Source organism: Cynocephalus volans, chromosome 6, assembly GCF_027409185.1.
Source record: "Cynocephalus volans isolate mCynVol1 chromosome 6, mCynVol1.pri, whole genome shotgun sequence".
Classification (NCBI taxonomy): Eukaryota; Metazoa; Chordata; class Mammalia; order Dermoptera; family Cynocephalidae; genus Cynocephalus; species Cynocephalus volans.
The window spans coordinates 120,334,326-120,356,942 of record NC_084465.1 but is presented as its reverse complement, the minus strand read 5'-3'; the positions used below and the strand labels follow the sequence as shown (position 1 = coordinate 120,356,942).

Genomic DNA, 22,617 nt, shown 5'->3' with positions numbered 1-22,617 from the left:
ATAGCTAAGAATTTTAGAGAGTGGTATGTACTATGAACAAATAAAACAGTGTGGTGCTGGATTAGATTGAAATGACCCTTAGATTGGGGGGACAGGGAACTCATCTCAGCATTTGAACTGAGACCCATCTGATATGAAGGAGCCATTTATTCTTCACAGTGATCTTTTGATTTTCCTAATTTTAAGGTGAGGAAACTGAGGTAGAGGGTGGTTAGGTGTATGCAGGAGAGCTGACAGACTGGGCTGGGCAAACCCAGTCAGTCTGCTGCATCTAAAGCATGTCCTGTCCTTCCCAGAAGGTGCACAGCTGCTGGAGCTGCTGGAGGAGCTGCAGTATCTGTGCAGCTGCACCTTGAGGGACGGACAAGATTGAATATGGCTGCAGCACCGGCAAACACTGATGGCAGTTCAGAAAAGTTTCATGTAATTCCGTGGACCCTTGTCATTAGATGCAAAATTTGTGTGTATGTATGTGTGTGTGTCTGTGTGTTTGTACAGTTTAGATTTTCAAACATACTGATGACCAAAAGAGCTTATGGTGCTGTTGCCTTATTTTAAAAGTTTCTCATATTCGTTTTTCTTAAATTAGGACTTAGCGGCTAGGGCAGAGTTTTAATAGGTGGCATTGCAATAGCCATTAGGAGGTGGCAATTTTGGTAGGTCATGTGGGTGGGAAGTGGGCAGGAACTGGGCAGGAATCATTAGATGTCTTACTTTGCAATACCACAATGCCTTTCATCAGGTATAGAGCCCTATTTTTGATTTAATTCTCTGCTTATCTTTACACATGTTAGTGTACCCTGGGGCTTCATGCCATATAAACATTTGTGAAAATAAGTAATGGTTTAAAAAAAAAAAAGCAAGAGCCAACCCTTTGGGTTTGAAGTTTCAGCCTGCAAGGAGTGTATTTCTAATAGACACACAAACATGAGTAGTTCCTGTCACTATCTTTGAAACCTGAACACTTTCTAAATAACCTCTTCAGCACTTAAAATCAAAGAGCTGTTTCAGTGGTAGTTATTGAAACCTAGAGGATAGCCAAGTTCTGGTCAGATTTGGTCTTTCAGTTTCATAGGATGTGGTTTAGTTCAAATACCTGTTTCAGCTGGAAGATTGATCATGTTATAATTGCACAAAGAAGGACTTCCAGGAGCTCTTGCTCTACAGTTTTTCACGTGGTGTCTGAATGCTAGGAGGAGGTTCCTCCTGTGGAACATGAAGATGACAGAAAATATATACACAGTAGAATAAAGCAGCTGTAACTACTCCGTGTCATATCTACTTCAGGCTGCCTGAGGTTGTAAAATTGACAATTGGGAAGGTTTTTTTAGCTTTTAAATAGCATCCTCATGGTCCATCCAGTTGTAATGAAATTGGACAGCTTTTGTGAGCTGGGGATCATTGGTCCTGTCATTTAGCTGGGGCCTCCCGTGATGTATTGCGTTGAAATTGTGACCTAGTAAGTTAATCCCAGATCATGATTCTGAACGTCTAGGTATTAGATCTTTTCTTTCTTTGCCCTGTGAATAGAAGAGGTCTGAGTGATACAGCTGTGTCTTGGTAGGGATTCTTTCAGTTGTGACAGAAAATCTTACATTAGGCTTAGGCAAAAGGGAATTTATTGGCTCACATATCTGTGAAGTTCAGGCTTTGATCTTGACTCTAGGGACAGTTGGATTCGGGGTCCAAATAATACCTTCAAAACTAAGTTTCTGTTTGTCTCTTGGCTCTGCTTACCACTTGGTGATTTCCTTTTTGGGTTCTACATGCATTTGAGCTGAGACCCATCTGATAAAAAAGGACTATTTAATCCTCACAGTGACCCTTTGATAGTCATTGTTATTTTCCCTGGTGGCTCTTTCTGGTAAGATTACTATAGAATCTCCAACCTCCTATGTTTTCAGTGCTGAGATTCATCCTGGCTGGCTTAGGTCACCTGCATGTCCCTGATCCAGTCATTGGAGCTAGGGGCATGTGAGGCTTTGGTGGGCCTGAGTCATATATTCCATTACAAACTCCATCCAGCCCTGTGGCCAAGAGTGAGGGAGAAGAATCTTGTGGTGAGAACTGGGGAGTCACCTGAAGAAGAGCCCAGATACTTGAGGAGGCAGACAAGTCTCTGCTACGTACAGTAATATTCTTTGATCCAATCTGTAGCTCAAAAGCCAATATGATAAGTCTGTGGGCTAAATCCAGCCCACTGGCCATTTCCAGAGGTTCTACAGTTCCCTTTTGAATGAGTCTTTTGACCCCTGGAATGCAGTTCACTCAGGTTCTGGCTAGTCCTTGGGTCAGACCCTTCTACCCCAATGCTAAACTTTTTGTAAGGATCTGTGAGGGTACTTCAAAAAGTTCATGGAAGGATTTGTTTTGTCCTTTAATTCTACTTTTCCATGAACTTTTCAAAGTACCCTCATTAGTCATTAGACCTTAAGATGAGCATCATTTTTTTCTTTGTTGGGGGAGGGGCAGGTAGCGGGAAGATCAATCTTATTTTGAAAGAATAAATTGGGGAAATTCAGATGTAACTGAAAGATGTCCTTATGATATTAGTAATCTCTTCTCTGCTGTCCCCCTCCCCTGCCATCCTTTAACAAGCACTTTCTGAAAATCTTTGTAGCCAGAATGGTTGGATTAGTTAGCCTTTTTGATATGATTCACAGTGAAGCAAGTGGTCTCTTTTACCTGTCTTATATCCTTTGGCAGTTTGATATTTTTCCTTAAATATAATGTCTTATGTGTTTTTGGTAAGGCTATTTTTTTTTAAGAATTGAATTAGTTGGCAAATATTACAGGAAGGTGTTGAGAGAAATATGCATTCTTAACACACAGCCAAAATAAATTGACTACTTTTTTTGAAAGTAGGATTGATTATATGTACAATTTTTTGTTTTTGTGTATTTTTCGATCCATTGATTTCTCTTCTAGGAATTTGTTCTCAGGAAATAATTATAAATGTGCTGAGTTTTAGCTGCATTTTTCTGTTTATTACCCATCCAGTGTTGTTTGTGAACTATTGGAAGAAAATGTCCAACAATAAGTGATTAAATTGACAAATTGTGTAACCCCCATTCAGTGGAAGACTTATCTGGCTGTTAAAAATGTTTTAACACAGAGTCTCAACCTCTTTGCTCCCCTCTGCAGTGCAGAATCAAATTTTTAACAGATTGAATAGTAGGATATAAATGTCTGTGGGTTACTTGACATAGCTGGAGCATTAGTGGTGATACCAATACTGCTTTTGAATTGCTGCTCTTTTAAAAACATTTTACAAGAGGGGAAGATTTTTTTATGAAAAAGTGTTCAGTAGAAAAGATTGCTGAATAGAATGTATAATATCCTATTCATTTAGTTTTGTTTAAAAGTTCCTGTGCATAATGTATATGTGTACATATTTGTGTGTGCTCTGCGAATGTGCTTATGTAAAAGACTGAAAGGATATACTCAAATATTTATTGTAGGTGGGTGGGATTACTAGTTGACTGTTTTTTTCTTTATGCTTCTCCATATTTTCTAAATTTCACAAAATAACTGTGTAGTACTTTTGAATTTGGCAGCAGGAAAGAAAGCCTGAGTGGCCTCACTTTTCAGTAGGTTACTGATGTGGTTGAAAGCAGGAATTCTTTTATTGTACAGGTCTTTTCTGTCCCTCTTTCTCTTCCTGTCTACTATGCATTAGCAGTCAGACCCCATCATGGGCTTTTAGGAAAAAGCTGATAAATGTGATCTTAATGGATTTAGGTGTTTTTTTTTTTTTTTTTTTTAAGAATTAGCAAAACTTAAGAGATTGATTACTTACTATGTGATGAACCTGAGGCCTACTTAGAGGCCGTGTGGCTTTAGAAACCACACCTATATATTTTCATTCAGGTACTCCTTTAAGACATTTGCATGCAGTCACTTACCGTTTTTATATTGAGTCCCTTCCTCATCTTTTGACTCGTTTGAATTGAAAAGACAATTTCCTTTCTTGTCTTTTACTTAGTCAAAAATGACATTAGATTTTTCCATCTATTTTTCAGTCAGTTGCTGACTACTGAATTCCTCAGAAGGTGACTAAAAAGTGAGCAGTTGATGTGGTAATTGGGTGTTTGAAGGCTAATCAGCACCAATCAGGTAAACCTCCAGGGTGAACTGTGATAACTGGAAGCAGGGAATTAGTGCCTAACCAATGGGGTCTAGGGAGGCTCTGTCTAAGGAACAAAACAAACTGCAAGCATAAAACCAGAGATGAAGAGTGTTGCTAGCCATGCCATTTTTATTATGGTACCACAGAGCACAAGTCTAAGGTGGCCCTCTGGTTTTAAACAGGGAAAGTCACTGAAAAAGCTGGTGCAGAAACAAAAAGAGCAGCCAACCTAGAAATCTGGTGTCCCTTAATGATTCCCCCTTTGCACAGAAGTGGGTAGTCATACCTGCCCAGATCAATAATGACAAATATTTCAAGTGTGGGTCAGTGAAATGACAGAACCCTTTTTTGGTTATTTTGAGTCATGTGTTATTAAAAGTGTAGCTGAGTTCTGAATCCCAGGGACCAAAAACGCAGTACATGTTTGTTGGCTTTGTTGTATTTGGCAAGTAGTATTTGTTTTAGCTGCCCTCACTGGCTTCAGGCCTCAGGCCTCAACTGGGTGTATTCTGAGGTGTGCAAGGTAAGGGACAGTTGAGAACACTTTGAAAGGAAAAGAAATTACTTTGTGCTAAGCTGGATGGTCTTAGTCATGTCACCTAAGATTATTTTACAGAAATATAACCAGTTGGTTTATTTTATTTTTCTTTTTTCTCTTTTTTCTCTCCCTTCCTTTATCCCTTTTTTTCTTTTACACTTTTGAGATCGGTTGATGTAGAAAGTCATGTATTCTCACACAACCCTAACTGGAACTGCTGTCTTAGCTTGCTGCTGCAGTACATTTTAGGACAAAAAGTCTTTTAAAAGCATGAAAATAGAAGCAGACGGGTCTCGTTTACTTTGGCAGAGGGAATAGCTTCCCCTCCCAAGGAGCTCTGGGTAAGACCTAATCTTCAAAGGTGATCTTTTGAGTTCCAAGTGACAGCAGAGGCTCTGCTTTTAAGGTACTCCCTCAATCTTTTCTCCTTGTAGCTTCTGCAAGTTTACTTTGTAGGAAGTAGCTTACAAATGGACACCACCCATTCTCCATCTTTTTCTCAGGTCATTCAGATTCTGCGGCTGCCAGATGGGATCAAGGGGCTCTTGTGGACGTGCCTTGAGACTGTCCCTGAGGATGGCTTCTCCCAGCACAGCAGTTTTAGCCTCTGGCAACTGTAGGAAAGCTGTCTGAGGAGTTCATGTACTCTTGTTCTCTGGGCTTTGGGTGTTCGGTGTATATAGTAGGAAACGAAAACGTGCACCCAGCTAGCTCTACAGACTGCTTAGGTGAAAGTTGAAAAGATGGGTTTCCTATATTGCTGATATATAGGAACACCAGCATCTGTCAGTGGTTCCCTGCTACTGAATAGGCTAAATGCGAATGGAATGGAGTGGATTGGATTGGTCTCTTTGGTCAAGGTTGTCTCAGAGTAGATCTCAGTGCCTTGCTGACACTCTTGTTTGGTGCCAGCATTTGCCTCCTGTTTTTTTTTTTTTTTTAAACTGAATCAATTGATTATACATATTTTGGGGGTTCAACATTGAGATATGTTGATCAAATCAATATTACTAGCATATATATTGTTACAAATCGTAATTATTCTTTATGCCCCTTGTCCATTCTCTCCCTTTCCCCCACAGCCTCCCCCTTCTCCCCTCTAATTACCTTAGATTTCTTCTCTCCTTCTGAAAGAATAATGGTTACTCTGTTAATTTGTTGCCTAGATGATCTGTCCAATGCTGAGAGGTGTGATCAGGTCCCCCAATATTATCATAGAGCAGATGCTTCTTCCATCACTCTGAAATGGGCTTTGTGGAGAGAGACATCCTCTTCTTTTCTTTATCTCTGCCAGTGACTCTCCTTGTGTCAATGCACTCCAATGGTTGGCGGACCATCTGCATGGTGGTTGTGGTGTCTAGTGGCTTTTGTGGCAGCCATGGTTATTGTGGTGGCCGTGATGGCCCACCTACATGGAGGTGATGTTTTTGGTATGCTCCTTGGTGCTGGTGGTGTGCCTGGTTGTGGGGTGTGTCTGGTCCCCTTCTCCATGCCTCTGGTCCCCAGGTGGGCCTCGAGGCACTGGCACGGTGTGCCTGGTTGTGGGAGGAGGGTCCGGTCCTGGCACCATGCTTCAGGTCACTGGGCAGGCCCCCAAGGTGCTGACTTGGTGTGCCTGCTTGTGGGAGGGTGGTCCAGTCCCTTTCTCCATGCCTCAGGTCCCTGGGCAGGCCCTGAGGCGCTAGCATGGTGAGCCTGGATGTGGGAGTGGGGTCTGGTCCCTGGCGCCAAGCCTCCAGTTCCCAGGCAGGCCCCAAGGTGCTGGTGGTGTGCCTGGGCCGGAACTAATTTTTTGTCCTTTGTTTACTTCTAAAACGGGGGAACTTCCTGTGGGAACCAGCACTTGAGCTGTGTGGTTGAGCTAAATTGCTGCTTTGCTGCTGTTTCCCTAGGGAAGGCTTTTTGTGTAGCACAGGGTTTAATGGTTGACCTTATAGGTACTTCCCGCTCTCCAGAGACCCAGTGGATCTGTGTTGTGTAGAATCTCTGATCTGGGCCTGAGTTTTTTCATCAAACTGCACCCCCTGCAATACTGCGTTCCTGACCAGTCTCCTCTGAGTGGTCCTGTGCCGTATGGGGAGGCGGGTCGGCTGTCCTTGCTGTGTCCCAGTGTTCTCCCAGTGGGCCCATCTCCCCCACCGCCCGTGCTCCAAACACTTCTCATGGGACGGGCCCTGCGCTGGTCCCTTGCAATGACTCACCAGCCTCTGAACGGCTCCCTTTTTTCAGTTGTTCTGGCTCCTCACTCGTGCATGGGTCCATGGGAAACCTATTAGTGGTCTTGCTGTCCTGGGGGCTGCCAAGGCCCTCTTCTCTCCTGCTGCCTCCAAGTAACTCCATGTGAAGGGCACAGCTGCAGCTTCTGCCGGCTCCTGCTCCATGTACTCAGCAGTTCTAGCCTTAAAGTGGCCGTGGCCCAAAACACTCAAGAGCAGTTTTTCTTTCTCTCATCGTGGCTTCTCCCACCTTCATTAACTCCGTAGGTCTCTCCTCCTCTTCCCCTGAGCTCCAGTAGCCCCAGCTTGTCTGATGTGGCATTTTATAGTTGTAAATTGGTTGATTGGTGGGAGAGAGTAACACTGGGAACCATCTATTCAGCCTTGGCTAGAACCTGCCTCCTGTGTTTTTAGTTCCTCATTTCTCAAGACTGTTCCTTGGGTGACAGGCTCCCCATCAGTAGCCAACACAGCATTCTTCTGAGTGGGCTTTCTGACCTGACGAGCTGCAACAAAGAACCAGCTCGTTCTGATCTGCTCTCCATATGTCAGGGTCCCGTTAGTGACCCTGCAGAGATCAAACTAAGATGATTAAGGAGAGGGAAGGCTGTAAAGCCAGTGTTATCTATCACCCCTTGTTCAAATTGGAGTAGCTCTGCTTCCTCTCTTCTTTTGGACTTCTAACCTCCCTGTGGCTCTGATAGGCTTGGGCGGAAGTGTGAAAACTTAACTAAGGAGGCAAAGTGTCTGTCCTCAGAAGGGTTGCAAATTTAGAACTTCAGCTTCTTTGAATGCCAAAAAGCTGAAGGTAGCCCCAGAATATTAGACTTTGGAAAGACTAATTCAGATCCCTCATTTTAATGTTAGGGTCACAGAAACTTAGAAAGGTTAAGTGACTTGCTCAAGGGCCCACGTTGCTCAGGGGGACCCCAGACCAGAACTGAAGGCTTCCTGGGAGTTTACTCTGTTTGTATTGACTCGGTGCCTCTGGAGTACACTTGGGTGTTAATGAGTATGTTTTCTTCTTGGGGCGTCATCATCTCCTTGGTGCTGGTGGGGGGGCGGGGGGTCCTGGCACACATCATGGCAGAGCACAGTAATGAGGCCAGTGACAGAGAGTGGAGAGTTGGACTGCCTGGATTTGAATCCCTTTTGCCTCACAGACCAGCTGTGTGACCTCAGGCCAACTTAAACTCTATTCACTTCCTCCCTGTAAAGTGAAGATTGTATTATCTTCCTTATAGAGTTCTAGTGGATTAAATTCATGTCAGTTGCTTCAATAAATATATGTAATTATTTATAAAATAGTTATTAATATATATTCATAACACGGACCCACCATATTGGCCCTCTTCCTCCTTCCTTCCATTTCATGCTTATAGTCACTAAAGGACAGAATGAGACCTACCTTCTCTGTGAAACCTTCCCATGGGAAGTCTGACAGACTGGTTTTATTTACCAGTCCCATTACTTAGTAGTCACAAAACCTGAGTTTCTTAATCTGTAAAAGCCATAACAAACTATTTCTCAGGGTTGTTGTTTGGGATGGTGCATAGGAAGCGTGTAGCCCCAGGCTCCACAAATGCTGGTTTTACTTCCTTGGTCCCTCTCTAGCTTTCTTTCAATAAATAATTCACACTTCTCTCTCCTTTTCCTTCTCTATTCACTCTGAGTCTCAGTGTGGGTTAGGCCACCATGGTAGTTCGATTCCCTAAGAGGCAATTCTGTCTCAGCAGGAGAGTGAGAGTAAGCCCCTAGAAGACAGGCATTTGCTGGTTGTTACTTCACGGACCTGCATAGGAAATAGGAGCGGCTCTCTGATCCTTCTGTGGAGCTAGAGCATCCACAAGGACCGCAGCCTCTGGGATTGCCCTTTGGGCCCAGCCGTGCCTGCTCCGGGGCCAGGGCCAGGGCCAGGCAGGTAAGCCCTCCCTGGGAACAGCAGCCAGGGCTGGCACAGGAGAGGAGGGAGTCTGGAGGCTGATGTGCAGAGACGGGAGGCAAGGCACCAGAAGCACTTGAAAGTGAGGTTGCGGGGGAAACTCTGGAGGCTGATCTTGGTCCAGCATAAGTTTAGCAGAGCTGAGCAGAGTTACTGTCTTTGATCTTTCAGGTAAACACCTGAACTGCTTAGAAGTAGGTTTCCTCAGTTTGTGCGGGTTTTTCACCTTTATTCTTCTTCCTGCCCTTCCTTTCTCCCTATCCCTCCTTGTCCTTGGCTCCATTCATTCCATTTGTGCCCCTTAGCTGAAGCTGGAGAGCAGAGTCACTTACTTAGGAAGAGGAGAACTGGTGCTGGGCGTCCCTGAATGCCACGCGAGAGCTGGGCTGGCTTCTGCAAAGAGCACTGCTCCAGAAAGAGGGAGGCTTGATTCTGTCACCAACTTTGTGATAATAATAATGATAACTATTAGAGAGGCTAACACTTACTAAATGCTTTCAATGAGCCAGGTATTAAGCAGAGCGTTTTACATGGATTATCTCACTTACTCTACCCCACAGGCCTTTGAGGTACAGCTGCCACATTTTAAAGTTACGTGCTGACAGTTACAGTTAGTTGGTGCCATCGCCATGATTCACATCCAGGCTTGTCAGCTCTTCCTCCTAATTACTGTGCTCTGTTTTCTCCCTTCCTACATCAGGTCCTTGCCTTTGGTGTGCCTCCATTTATTTTCCTGTAAAACGGGGGTTATTACTTCACAGAGCTTTTATATACAGCTATTGTAATGTTCTAACAAATACAAACTGATATTCATTAGCAATAATGCTCTGTTACTGTTGAAAACTTGGTGCTGGTACCACCCGGATTCTGCTTCACTTCAGAGATCGCAGTGATAGGGAGGGGGACTACCTGGGACATCTAAGCCAGAGGAAAGCTGGAAGTCCTGTTTTCTGCAAACCTACAGAGCTGGGACTAAGCAGAAAGGGGAAGGAGTCTGGAACTGGCTAAAAGCCTGCCCCAGGTTAGGGACAGGGCGTGACCAGCAATTCAGAGTGTCCATGGGGCACAGCTTGATTCTGTTCACAATCAATCAGAAGGAAATCCTGTCCTGTGGAGTCTGATCCTCTAGGTAGTTCTGGATGGTGGTGCATTTGAGTAGGGTCAGCGCTGTGGTGTAAGAAGCTGTGGTGTAAGAAACCGTCTTTGAACAAGACTCCAGCTGATGACTGACGGCCGGCCGGGGTGGGAGTCCTGGCTGGGCCTCAGGTCTGGAGCACATTGTTCACATGGGACAAGCTGGGGCTTCCAGCAGGCTAACCAGATATACTACCTGATTGCTAATAACAATATCAAGTGTTTTCTGTGGGTGGGGGGGATGTGTGCCAGATACGCTTTATCTGCATTTCCTGCCTGAATCCTTACAACAGCTTATTTTGCAGACTGAGGAAATTCAGGTTTCCATTAGGGTCAAACAATTAGCAAGTGGCAGAGTTAGGTCTTGATTTCAGAGCTGGAACATTTAACCATGCTGGTGGACTGAAACACCACAGGTTTAGGGCATCTGGACTAATTCTAGTCCCCTCCTCTGATGAGGCTGAGCCCAGGGTCTTCCTGCGAGGCTGGATGGTGGGGGCGGGGCTGGTCTATAAGAGGGCCATGGATAGGATGTCCCTCTCGAGCACTGGGCACAGACCGCATGTTGTTCTCTTTCCAGTGGCTGATGGTAAGATTTGTTGCTCTGGGCCGCCATGGTGTCACTCCTGGACTCCGGCTCATCTCCTCATGTGCCATTCCTAGACGCTGTGCTCTGGGTGGGCTAGCAGTCCAGCCTAGTGGTAAAGGTCATGGTTGAGCCAGACATACTAGGTTCCATTTGTTATGTAATCTTGGGTAACTTGCTTTACTTGGAGCCTCAGTTTTCCTGTCTTTAAATGGGCTTGTGGTGAGGATATATAAGTTAATGTCTCTAAAGTACTTAGCATAGTGCCTGGCACCATATCAAGTACTCAAGAATTGATGACTGCTATTATTAGCTATTAGCCAATAGCTAGTGAGTCCATGGAGACTTTCAATTTTAAAACACTTGAAATGCTGCCAGCCTGGGACACAGGGCTGGGCACTGTGATTGAGCCTGGGGAAAGTTCTGGGAGTGAAAGTATTTTCCTGGGGAAGAGGGTAGGCACAGAAGAAGGGAGCCCACTGGGCAGTAATCAGAGTAATCAGGGGCCATTCTCACCATCAGATCTGAAAATATTTTCTTCTGGCTGAGACTGCCACTCAACACTCAGCTGGAATGGGGGCATTTCAAAGAAACCATAATAGAAGAAGGATTTGATCTTCTGGCACATGGCTGATTGATCATCTGTCAACATTGGTTTTCACCCTTTTTCTCATCTGCTAGTTATGTTAAAGCCTTCAGGTTCTAGCTGGTTCTGGTGTGTCAGGTCATCAGAAGATGCTCTTACGTGGAGGCCGTTGGGTGAATGGGATCAGGGCCTCTTTGGGAGCCGCATCTGTTCTGTCCCTACCTGAAGGCCGTGGTGCCAGGGTTTGGAGGAAGCTGCTGTAATGAAGTGTCCGTCCAGTGGGCGGGGGGGGGCTTAGTGGACTGGTTAGGTGGGTTAGATGGAGGCCAGGAAATCCTCTTATCTTGCTGGATGCCCAGGCCTCCCTCAGCAGCAGCAGCTGAGCAGCAAACCCTGGTGAGTCAGCGTGCCTGGGAGTTAGAGCTGCCAGTCATTGAACATGTGGGGTTTGTGTAAGTTTGGGCCTTTTGTTTCTTTCAGCACTCCAACCTTCAGAAACACAAATCTGGAAACCAGCCCTCCACATGGTATCTTCTTGTTTTGAGATAGTTCAGCTCCCAACACTTGCTTCCCTTTTGTATGATGGTCTTCTAAGAATCAACCCCTTGCCTTTTAAATTTTAATAGGTTATGCTTTGGCTTACTAGCTATACTCCTAAAGCTAAAAAAAGACTTAAAAAACTTACCTGGGTCTGTCATTTTCCACACCGAAAGCCCTTATAAGGGTCTCAGTGTGTTTTGAAGCCAAAGTGAAACTGCAGGTCTTTTGAGGGCATGTGTGGACAAGTCTTTTTGTCCTTTATTCTCTTTGAGGGTGGAGAATGGGATACACCCTGATATGATTAGTCTCCAGTAAGTACAGGAATGATTCTGCTCTTTGTTTTACGGTTGTACATTCAGAGCTTACTCTTAGAGAGAATTCCTCCTGAACATAACCCCAGTTTATTCAGGCACTGTTTAGAGGAAGCTGAGTTTTTTAAGTAAAGTTTAAAGTTCCAGCCTTTCATAAAAACCACCTTTTCCCCCACTGCCAGTCATCTATTAGCTTTGAGTTTCAATTATGCTGGTCCCTAAAAGGCACCTTAGAGCTGAGGAGACCCATGTGGACTGACATTGACTGTCTGATGTCTGCTTTTCCTACTGCATTTCTGGCTCCTGGTCCACATTTCTATCAGCAACATAATTTCAGTGGCTGCCATTTCTAGTAGCTGCCAGATTTTACAAGTACTAAATTGGAAATGAATTTTCTAGCAAACTACTTGAAGGTAAGAATGAGTCCCGACTAGACAGAGTGGTCTTAGAGAAATAACCTCATCTCTGGCTCAGAAAGTTCTAGCAATTCATTAAAAAACACTTTTTTTTTCCTTTAAATTATTTTTTAATTGACATAATTGTGTATATTTTTGTGTACAGCTTGATGTTTTTGTTCTATGTATAAATTGTAGAAAGATTCCATCAAATTAATTAATATATCTATCACATTATCAGTTTATCATTGTAATTTTTTTTTTTTCCAAATTTTATTTTGTCAATATACAATGTGGTTGATTATTGTCGTCCATTACCGAAACCTCCCTCCCAACAATGTCCTTTCTGTTTGCTTGTCGTATCAACTTCAAGGAATCATAATTGTTGTGTCTTCTTCCCCCCCCACCCCCGGTTGTTTGTGTATTTATTTATTTATTTTTAGCTCCCACAAATAAGTGAGAACGTGATTTTTCTCTTTCTGTGCCTGACTTGTTTCACTTAATATAATTCTCTCTAGGTCCATCCATGTTGTTGCAAATGGCAGTATTTCATTCTTTTTTATAGCAGAGTAGTATTCCATTATGTAGATATACCACATTTTCCATATCCACTCATCTGATGATGGACATTTGGGCTTGTTCCAACTCTTAGCTATTGTAAATAGTGCTGCGATGAACATTGGAGAACAGGTATACCTTCGACTTGATGATTTCCATTCCTCTGGGTATATTCCCAGCAGTGGGATAGCTATGTCATATGGTAGATCTATCTGCAATTGTTTGAGGAACCTCCATACCATTTTCCATAGAGGCTGCACTATTTTGCAGTCCCACCAACAATGTATGAGAGTTCCTTTTTCTCCGCAACCTCGCCAGCATTTATCGTTCAGAGTCTTTTGGATTTTAGCCATCCTAACTGGGGTGAGATGGTATCTCAGTGTAGTTTTGATTTGCATTTCCCGGATGCTGAGTGATGTTGAGCATTTTTTCATATGTCTGTTGGCCATTTGTATATCTTCCTTAGAGAAATGCCTACTTAGCTCTTTTGCCCATTTTTTAATTGGGTTGCTTGGTTTTTTCTTGTAAAGTTGTTTGAGTTCCTTGTATATTCTGGATATTAATCCTTTGTCAGATGTATATTTTGCAAATATTTTCTCCCACTCTGTTGGTTGTCTTTTAACTCTGTTAATTGTTTCTTTTGCTGTGCAGAAGCTCTTTAGTTTGATATAATCCCATTTGTTTATTTTTCCTTTGGTTGCCCATGCTTTTGGGGTCGTATTCATGAAGTCTGTGTCCAGTCCTACTTCCTGAAGTGTTTCTCCTATGTTTTCTTTAAGAAGTTTTATTGTTTCAGGGTGTGTATTTAATTCTTTAATCCATTTCGAGTTGACTTAGGATATGGTGAAAGGTATGGGTCTAGTTTCATTCTCCTGCATATGGATATCCAGTTATCCCAGCACCATTTGCTGAAGAGGCAGTCTCTTCCCCAGTGTATATAGGCTTGGTGCCTTTGTCAAAGATCAGATGGCTGTGGGTGTGTAGGTTGATTTCTGGATTCTCTATTCTATTCCATTGATCAGTGTGTCTGTTTTTATGCCAGGACCATGCTGTTTTGGTTGACTTTAAACTATACTAAAAAACACTTTTTAATTACACAAGTAATTAATAAACCACCACGATGAGTTTTATGTATCAGTTCAGATTTTTCTTTTTCATCTAGCAATTATCTTACCATTAGAGATTGTATTTGAGCAAATCAGCCCTTCTTTTGAAGTGGGGACACCCATTTGGAAGATGAGTCTGTACATCCTATGGAACAGTCAAGTGTAGTATGAACTTGGCTTACATTCTGTGTGCAGCCTTGCTGAGGGCCAGAGGGAGGGACACACATGAGCTCCTCGATTGGGAAGCTTGGCGTGGAGTTGGTGGATGGCTTCTGCAGGTGTGTGAAGTAGGGTGAAGAAAGAGCATTATTTCACCTACTGGGATGGGATAGGCTCAGAAAGGAAGAATCTGAAGAGATCACAGACGAATTTCAGTTTGCTCTTTGGCTGGGCCCCTGCTTGTAGTCTTGACAATGCAAATCCTTTACCTCACTGTAAGGCCATTATGAGACTGTCTTGGATATGGCCACCCCTTTTCCCTAATCATCCTTCTTTAAAAGAAAATGTGAGAATGTCGGCTTTAGGAACCAGAAGACAAACTGTTTATTTGCACCTCTTGGTTTAACACAAGTCCAAGTAACTTTCTTATGTGATGGTGAGTTGGCAGGACAGATTTCCTCTGGAATATTTCTGTCAGAACTCTGGTCTTTGATGTGTTCTGCACATGAATTGGCCTCTTTGTAACCCATGTTACCTAAAGAATTTTAGGAATTTCCCTTATTGGTTCTCCATATGTGCCCTAGCCACTGCATTCCCAAGGTGAAGTTATAGATCTGGTTTACCAGGGAGGAGATGGTGAACTCGGAGGATCTCCCCAGTTCGTTGTTGGCTCACTAAAGCAGTGGTGCACCAGTGCCCAGTCCCTGTAGGGTGATGTCCACACCCCATCTCCCCTGTCCAGAGGTGACTGCTTTCTCATTTCCTTCAGGTTGCCTGGCTCCTCTGACTGATGGCATGCTGAGGTACATGGGCCAGTGGCAGCGAGGGCATCCAATCCAGAGAGGGCCACTCTAGAAGCCAGGCCACCAGCACCATGGGGCAGTGTGTCACCAAGTGCAAGAATCCCTCATCGACCCTAGGCAGCAAGAATGGAGACCGCGACCCCAGCAGCAAGTCACACAGCAGGCGGGGTGCAGGTCACCGTGAGGAGCAGGTGCCACCCTGTGGCAAACCAGGTGGGGACATCCTCGTCAATGGGACCAAGAAGGCAGAGGCCGCCACTGAGGCCTGCCAGCTGCCGACATCCTCAGGAGATGCTGGGAGGGAATCCAAGTCCAATGCTGAGGAGTCTTCTTTGCAGAGATTGGAAGAACTGTTCAGGCGATATAAGGACGAGCGGGAGGATGCAATTTTGGAGGAGGGCATGGAGCGCTTTTGCAGTGATCTGTGTGTCGACCCCACGGAATTTCGAGTGCTGCTGTTGGCTTGGAAGTTCCAGGCTGCTACCATGTGCAAATTTACCAGGTTAGTCACCAGTACTTCATGTCACCAGCTGAGCAGGGAGGAAAGGGAACACCACTGGGCAGTGGTGCCCAGCTAGGCTAGAGTACTGGGCTGGCTTCCTATGATTTGGGGTAAGTCTTTTTTTCTTTTTATGACCAATTCCTCTAAAGCTTATATATTCTGTGCTAATAAGTTGTGGTTCTGATCCACAGAAGCCCCCCTAGACTCTCCTAAGGGTTTAAAAAATATATACTTGGCTCTCCAGCTGACTTACTGAATAGGAATGGGGGGAGGGTAAGGCTTGGACATTTCATTTTGATAAAGCTTCATATCTGGCTCTGAGGTGTACCCCAGGTTTCTTCTTGCAGAGTAAAGCCTTTGCCTAATTCGTAGGTCACATTTCAGGCGTACCGTAGCATCACCAGGCAGCTTCTGAGTAACTGGGCACTGGTCAGCTTTGCCTTAAGTTAAATGAGGAGTGATCCAGGGCACTGCTGTTGCCAGGCTGCTGCTCAGCGCCTCTGCTGTCCTGACCTGTTTCCTCTCACTCCCTCCCTTATCAGTTCACTCTCTCACTCAGCAGTTATTGATGATGTGCCAGGCACTGCAAGTGTCAATGCAGTGAGTGCCTCTGGGAATGTGCCTCTGTCACAACATGAAGCCAGTGGCCCCTTCTAGCCCTGAGCACGTTGCCCTCAGTCAAACCTGTGTGCAACAAGGTCAGCTGGCCCCAGTTACTAAACAGTGGTTGTCCATGTCATATAGTCCTTCATCCCTGTAGGGGTCGTTTGTGGGCAAGGACATGGCAGGGTCACCCCAAGGTGCAGTTTGTAGAGCACAGGGTTATGAATAAGAACTGACTTTGAGACCCAGCTGTACAATTTCTAGTTTATCTGCCCCCCCAGTAGGTTGCCCTGCAGACCTCAGATGCCCCCCTCTTCAGCGGACACAGCAGTCCCTGGGAAGATGAGCCATGTGAGACCATGTTGTAAGCTGAACGTGCTGTACAGATGTTAAAAATACATACACAATTTTTGTTTTTTAATCGCAGAACTTTGATCTCTGGTGGCAGTGTTATGCACATTCATCCAGAATCTTTGGCTCCAAAAATCTCCCTTGGCAGTCACCAAAAATATACCAAAAACAAACAACCCATAGAGCAGCAGAAGGGAAGCAGGAATCCTCTCCGTCTGGGAGGAGAAAGAGTACAGCTTCGTCACTTTGCAGAGTGGGCAGCAGGGCAGGGGGCAGGAGGCGTGAGTCTAGCTTCGGGAAGATGACTGAGTAAATGAGTGAGCCATTACCTGCCGCCCACCATGTGCCAGGCACTGCCAGAAACGGTTACATTTATGAACTCATTTAGTCTTCACTAGAACCTGTGAAGGAAGGTGGCATTCTCACCATTTGACAGACGAAGGGATAGGACGAATTGGTGGAGGAGCTGGGATTCAAATCCAGACCGTCCAGCCCCAAAGCCATGTTCTTAATCACTACACTATATTGCCTCTTGTAGATGGTATTATATAGAATTATTCATTGTGCCCTCTCTTTCCTGTTGCAGGAAGGAGTTTTTTGATGGCTGCAAAGCAATAAGTGCAGACAGCATTGATGGGATCTGTGCACGGTTCCCTAGCCTCTTAACAGAAGCCAAACAAGAGGATAAATTCAAGGATCTCTATCGGTTTACATTTCAGTTTGGCCTGGACTCCGAAGAAGGGCAGCGGTCACTGCATCGGGAAATAGCCATTGCCCTGTGGAAACTAGTCTTTACCCAAAACAATCCTCCAGTGTTGGACCAGTGGCTAAACTTCCTAACAGAGAACCCCTCGGGGATCAAAGGTATCTCCAGGGACACTTGGAACATGTTCCTTAACTTCACTCAGGTGATTGGCCCCGACCTCAGCAACTACAGTGAGGATGAGGCCTGGCCAAGTCTCTTCGATACCTTTGTGGAGTGGGAAATGCAGCGACGTCAGAGAGAGGGGGACGGAAGAGGCGCACCCAGCTCAGGGCCCGAGGGCTTGTGTCCCAATGAGCAGACTTAGTGGCTCTGTCCCAGGAGCAGCAGCAAGACTCTGCCCGCTGCCCTGCAGCCAGCCGAGGAGTTGGACCTCTCTGGAAATCACTAAAGATCCAGATATTTTCTACTTTACACCTTTCTCTGCCTTGTATCTGAAAGGGCTCTAAAATGCTGTATCATGTTTTAGGCACTTTCTTCACTTTTTGGTTATTTTGGTTATTTCTTTTTGGGGGGGATCCCCCAAAATATTTGAACCTGGTTACATGTTGTGTACCTTTTTTTTGAAGCCTTCAGATAGAATAAGCCTGCCATTTCTTGCACAAATTAGATTTTTTTTGGTGAGGGAGGGTGTAGAGCAGGGTGGGGAGGGAGTGGGACTGTTAGGTTGAATTAACATGACAAAAATGATGCCTGTGCCAGATCTCAGTTTTGCATATTGTTTTTCAGGGCAGGTCTGTACTGTGTGTAGTGCTGTTTACATGGTTGAATTTAGGTTGTGATAATTATTTTTAAGGATTTACACAGATTTGAATAGCAGTGTTAACTGTTAACCATATTGCATTAATCCCAGATGATTTAGAGCTCTCGAGAGGGAGCCAAGGCCAGCCAAGAGCATTTGTAGTCTGGTGACAACCCCCTTTAAAGCTAATTGATCCGAAACCCTTATTCCCCTCACTTGCTCATTCCTTCTTTGACCTATTGCATGTTGAGTATATCCACCAACATGCTGCACCTGTCAGTCAAGTGAGCAATTTTTTTTTTTTTTAGAACACATTGTATTGAGAACCACTTAAGCGTTGAATGCAGAGAAAGCAGTGCTACCTCAGTTTTGCTGGAAGTAGACTTCTTTGATAGTTTTCTTTCTTTGATGAAGTTTCTGTATTTTCATGTTGTAAGTGGAAATACTTTTTTTTTTTTTCCCCATTTGCCTTGGAGCCAAAGTTTCAGTTCTTGGGGGTCGGAAAACTGTGCCTGCCGGCCACCTGACTTGAAGGAAAACTGTGGTATGGAGCTCTGCTTGAATTTTTTTTTTTAATTTCTTTCTTTGAGTATCATCACCTTACTTGTCTGGCAAGTGCAGAAGCCTGGGGCTGGCCTGAACTCTGCCAAACAAATATCAAAGTGTATTTAACAGTTAAATGTGTGCCCTTTCCCTTCTTGCTGCACCCATGTTGTCACTTAACCCCCAGGAGTTATTTATTACCTTTTTGTTAATGTTAGACTCATTTGGGGTAATGTGATGACTGTTTAGGTTTACATGACCCTCCTCTCCTTTCCCTACCCCCAAATATGTATATATACATATATAAAATATGTATATATTTTACCTATATAAAATATATATATACACATATATGTATCTATATTCCTTTGTTTCTTTGCCTGCTAAAACTGGCCATAAAAGAGGGAATTGCCTTCGATATATAAAGTATAAGAAGAGTGCCAGGGAACTTCATGATGGAGGCTTTTGAATCTGAATTTGGACCATTTTCAGTAAAGAGAACACGAGTTTGCTCAGCCCTTTCCTCACAAGAGAGGGCCCAGTTCCCCAGACTCGTCCCGCACTCGTGCTCACTCCCTAAGGCCAGCTTTGGCAAAACTGCCACAGGCGCCTGAGGAGCTGACTTTGGTCCTACCTGGTTTCAGTACTGAGTCCTCATTATTTTATCACTTAAAAAAATATGTCCTCAAAAAATTGTAATGGAAGGTCGATGGCAGGAAATTGTACAGTTCAGCTTCCAACACTTTGGAACAGATTAAAAGGATTATTTTAAATAAAAATTTAAAAAATATTTATACTCTTGAGGTAATGAGAGCTTATCTATTAAATGTTTAGAATTTTCTCCCCTAACTGTGCCCATTTCCTCCCCAGGTATAAGTTTCTCAGCCTGGGCAGGAATTCCATTTTTTGAGTTCCTTTATTAGTAGACTGACAGCTCTGGGCTCCCATCTTTATAAAGATGATTGAGGAGTTTTGGCAGTTGGTGTCTTTCTAAAATTGATAATTGACATAGGGAACATGCATGGATTTTTTTTTTTTTTAAATTTTGTTTTTAAATCTGATAGTTTTGCCCCTTGTAGAGGGGCAGAAAGGAAAGTTTAAAATCAGCCTCAGTAGGTTAGCAACACTGCTGGGAAGCTGAAGGGGGCTCTTAGGCTAGATGTCTGACTTTGTTCTAGCTAAATAAGACACAAGATTCTTGCATAAGAGTCTATGGGGGCCCCAGCAGGTTCTGTGGGCTCACTGTAGTTGGGGTATCCAGAATAAGTCTTAGACTACCTTCTCACCCAGCCAGTTTGCAACCCCCCATTTTTCCTCATCCTGGACTGGGTAGAGGTTCAGTGAGGGAAAAGGCAGGCTGCTCCTCGCTAGGGAAGTTCTTTCTATCCCAGATCAGGACGGTGTGCAAGAGACATGCCCAAAAGATGGAGGCAGCTGAGGATTCTGCAGGAACTAGAGTCCTTCCCCAGCTTACAAGAAGGCATTCCATGAATTAAGTGTACTAGAATGGGTGGATTTTATTTTGTTTTTTAATTATTCAACTTCCCTACCTCCCACAAAAGAGCCATTTAAAAAATTCGTTATATTTTTAATGATCTGTTTGTTACAAAGATGCAAGTGGATAATCAGGAAAGGGAGCAGTTTGGGAGGGGACTTAATAGGTTCCTTACAGGTTCGAGTCCCTGATGCTGAGCAAGGATTTCAAGCTTCTGCAGTATCTCTGGGCCAGTGCTTGACTCATGACCACAGGAAAAGCAGTTTTTCTGCAAAGGGATCCAGGGTGAGGTGTGTATAGGGCTTGCAGTTATGCTTCTAGGAAATGGAAGGCCTTGTTCCTCTCAACCTAGAAATAGGATTGCTGCTTAAAGAGTGAGCAGTAATTCTGTGGAGGCCAAATGCACACCCCTCAGGTGAGCCAGTGCACCCCTCACTTTAGCAGTGTAACACCAGGGTGATGTGGAGAGGGGCAGGCTGTGGATGCTACTTTTAAAGTTGGCAACACCTGAGAGTGACTACAACAAAGTGAATATATGTGCTGGGAAATTGCTTGGTTTGGCAAATGGCTTTGTCTGTGAGCTTCTGTGGTGTTTCTTTAGCAACTTGTTAGAAAGCTGGTATGAGATGAAGTGTTACTTCATTGAATTGCTCTTTCCCCTGCCCTTGCCAAATTTAAATGTATCATTCTTAACCCCACCTCCTGTAATGAACTCAGCTGATTGCCTCAGCAGCTCTCCCCTTATCCTGCCAGATGTGCCCACATGTGTGAGTTGGGTCCAGGAATCCATATCTGCCTTTCTGATAAGAGAATAAGAAAAGTATAGATTTGGGTGAAGATCTAAATGTCAGTAAACCCCCAGGCCCGGGGAAATACAACTGAAAATGTACAAAGTAGTGTTTTTAATATTAAACTTCCCTAAAGTAAGGTGCAAACTAGCCTTCTTGGGCAGGAAGGATTAAGCCACACAGTATTAGTCAGTCTTTGAAGCAGTACTAATCTGCCAGGGTCTGGTGCCAAAATTCAGTCCTCAGTGCTGGAGGCTGCAGGGTGTGGGACCTTATATAGTTCACTTGATGGCCTCATAAATAATATACTATGCCAAATTGTATGAAATGGTGGTGGGAAATAACTGGGATGAAGACTTGTCTAAAAGTTTACAAACCAAAACAGATCTCTGTTTAGGACTGTTTGGTTTACTATATTTCAAGTCAAGTCTTCACTGCAGTGAAGCCCAAACGCCGCCATAATTATACAATTATAAGGTAAGGGCCAGAAGAAAGCTGCTGTTAGATTTTTTCGTTTCCTGCTTTGGTATTTTTCTTGTCTCTTATGTTTGGTTAGTGATGACTTGAACATGTTGGTAAATTGACAAAGGTCTTCCTTGAGGATTCCACCAATGTCTTGTTTAAATGGCTGAAAGGACTATGAAAGCTACTGAAGGGTATTAATTGGAGGGTATCATTTGAGGACATCTGACATTGATCCTCCTTTTATTCCACAAATTTTCTGAGTCACATATAGAGGGGGTTCCCACTCACCCCCCCTCACAGTTTATTCCCATGGTAAGCTGTAACTCAGCATATGCCCAGATTAACCTGGACTAGGAGTACATGTCAGGGAGGATCAGCTTTTTTCCCTTTTTGAAAGACAAAATAAATTGTTCCTTGAGCACTAGTTGCAGAAGCCAAAATGGTTCAAATAGCTTTAAGTAACCGTTGGTTTCTGCTTCTGATTCAGGTGCTGGGTATCATGTCTTCCCTATTCCTCTCATGTAAAACCGGCCTGCTCCCATAGATACTTAATTCCACCACCCACCTTCTTTCCCCACTCCTTACGACACAGGTCTTGGATATTGCCAAAGGAAGCCATTCAGCAACTGCTGTGGTTTTTTTCCCCCAACGTATATACATTTTCTCTGGGAAAAGTGTCTTCCCTCTGACCCTGGTCCCCAGTCCGATTACTTGCTGTTACCTGTTGCACTAATGAATATGATCCTAAGTTTCAAAGGGGGAAGTTGAAGCAATAGGCAAATGGGGCTTGGATGAATTGGTCCTGCAGGTACCCTGCCTTAAGCCGCCGAGGTGATGAGTCCACTGCTCACGTGACCCTCCACCTTTGTGGATCCCTCTTGGTTTGTGACGAGTGTATCTGTTTCTTGAGTTTGTACAAATTTCATAGAAGTTAATACTTTTGTTTGTATTCTCTGCACTGTTGCACTCTCCAAATGGCCCCTTGAATATCTTTACTGTTACCCACATTTTTGTCTTGGATGTCTCCCTTTTTTTTTCCTTTGATGTTTTTTTATTTGGAAGGTTACCTGCTGTTGAATTTAATAAATTTGTTTACTTGCCTATTGACATTTCTGAAGAAACAAACGATAACAGTGACTTTATTCTGGGGCAAGATTAACCCCCCTGGGAGCCTCTACAAACATGATATTGAACAATTCCTATGCTTTGGAAAGTAATCCAGATAGTACAGGATCCCCAGACTCCAAAGATGAGTATTGATCTCCCATACACCAAGCTAAATGGAGTGGCGTTTGGGAGCCCAGTACTTACAGGCAAAGAGCAAAGGAGTCCTCATAGAGCCACTACCTAAATAGCTTAGCA

The 22,617-nt window shown here is 44.0% G+C and overlaps 1 protein-coding gene across 5 annotated transcripts in view; it reads left to right on the top strand.

Moving 5' to 3' along the window:
- The window catches only part of DCUN1D3 (defective in cullin neddylation 1 domain containing 3), a 40,202-nt gene extending 17,840 nt beyond the window's left edge, over positions 1-22,362 (top strand). For 4 of the 5 annotated variants that reach the window (XM_063099484.1, XM_063099479.1, XM_063099482.1 and 1 more), the window contains 2 exons: positions 14,970-15,505; positions 17,046-22,362. In XM_063099484.1, coding sequence (XP_062955554.1) covers positions 15,075-15,505; positions 17,046-17,529 — 915 coding nt within the window. In that variant the 5' untranslated portion in view covers positions 14,970-15,074 and the 3' untranslated portion in view covers positions 17,530-22,362. Of the gene's footprint in view, positions 1-4,022; positions 4,117-14,969; positions 15,506-17,045 lie in introns of all 5 variants that reach the window. The other variant, XM_063099481.1, reaches the window with a different exon arrangement.
- The last annotated feature ends 255 nt before the right edge of the window (positions 22,363-22,617 follow it).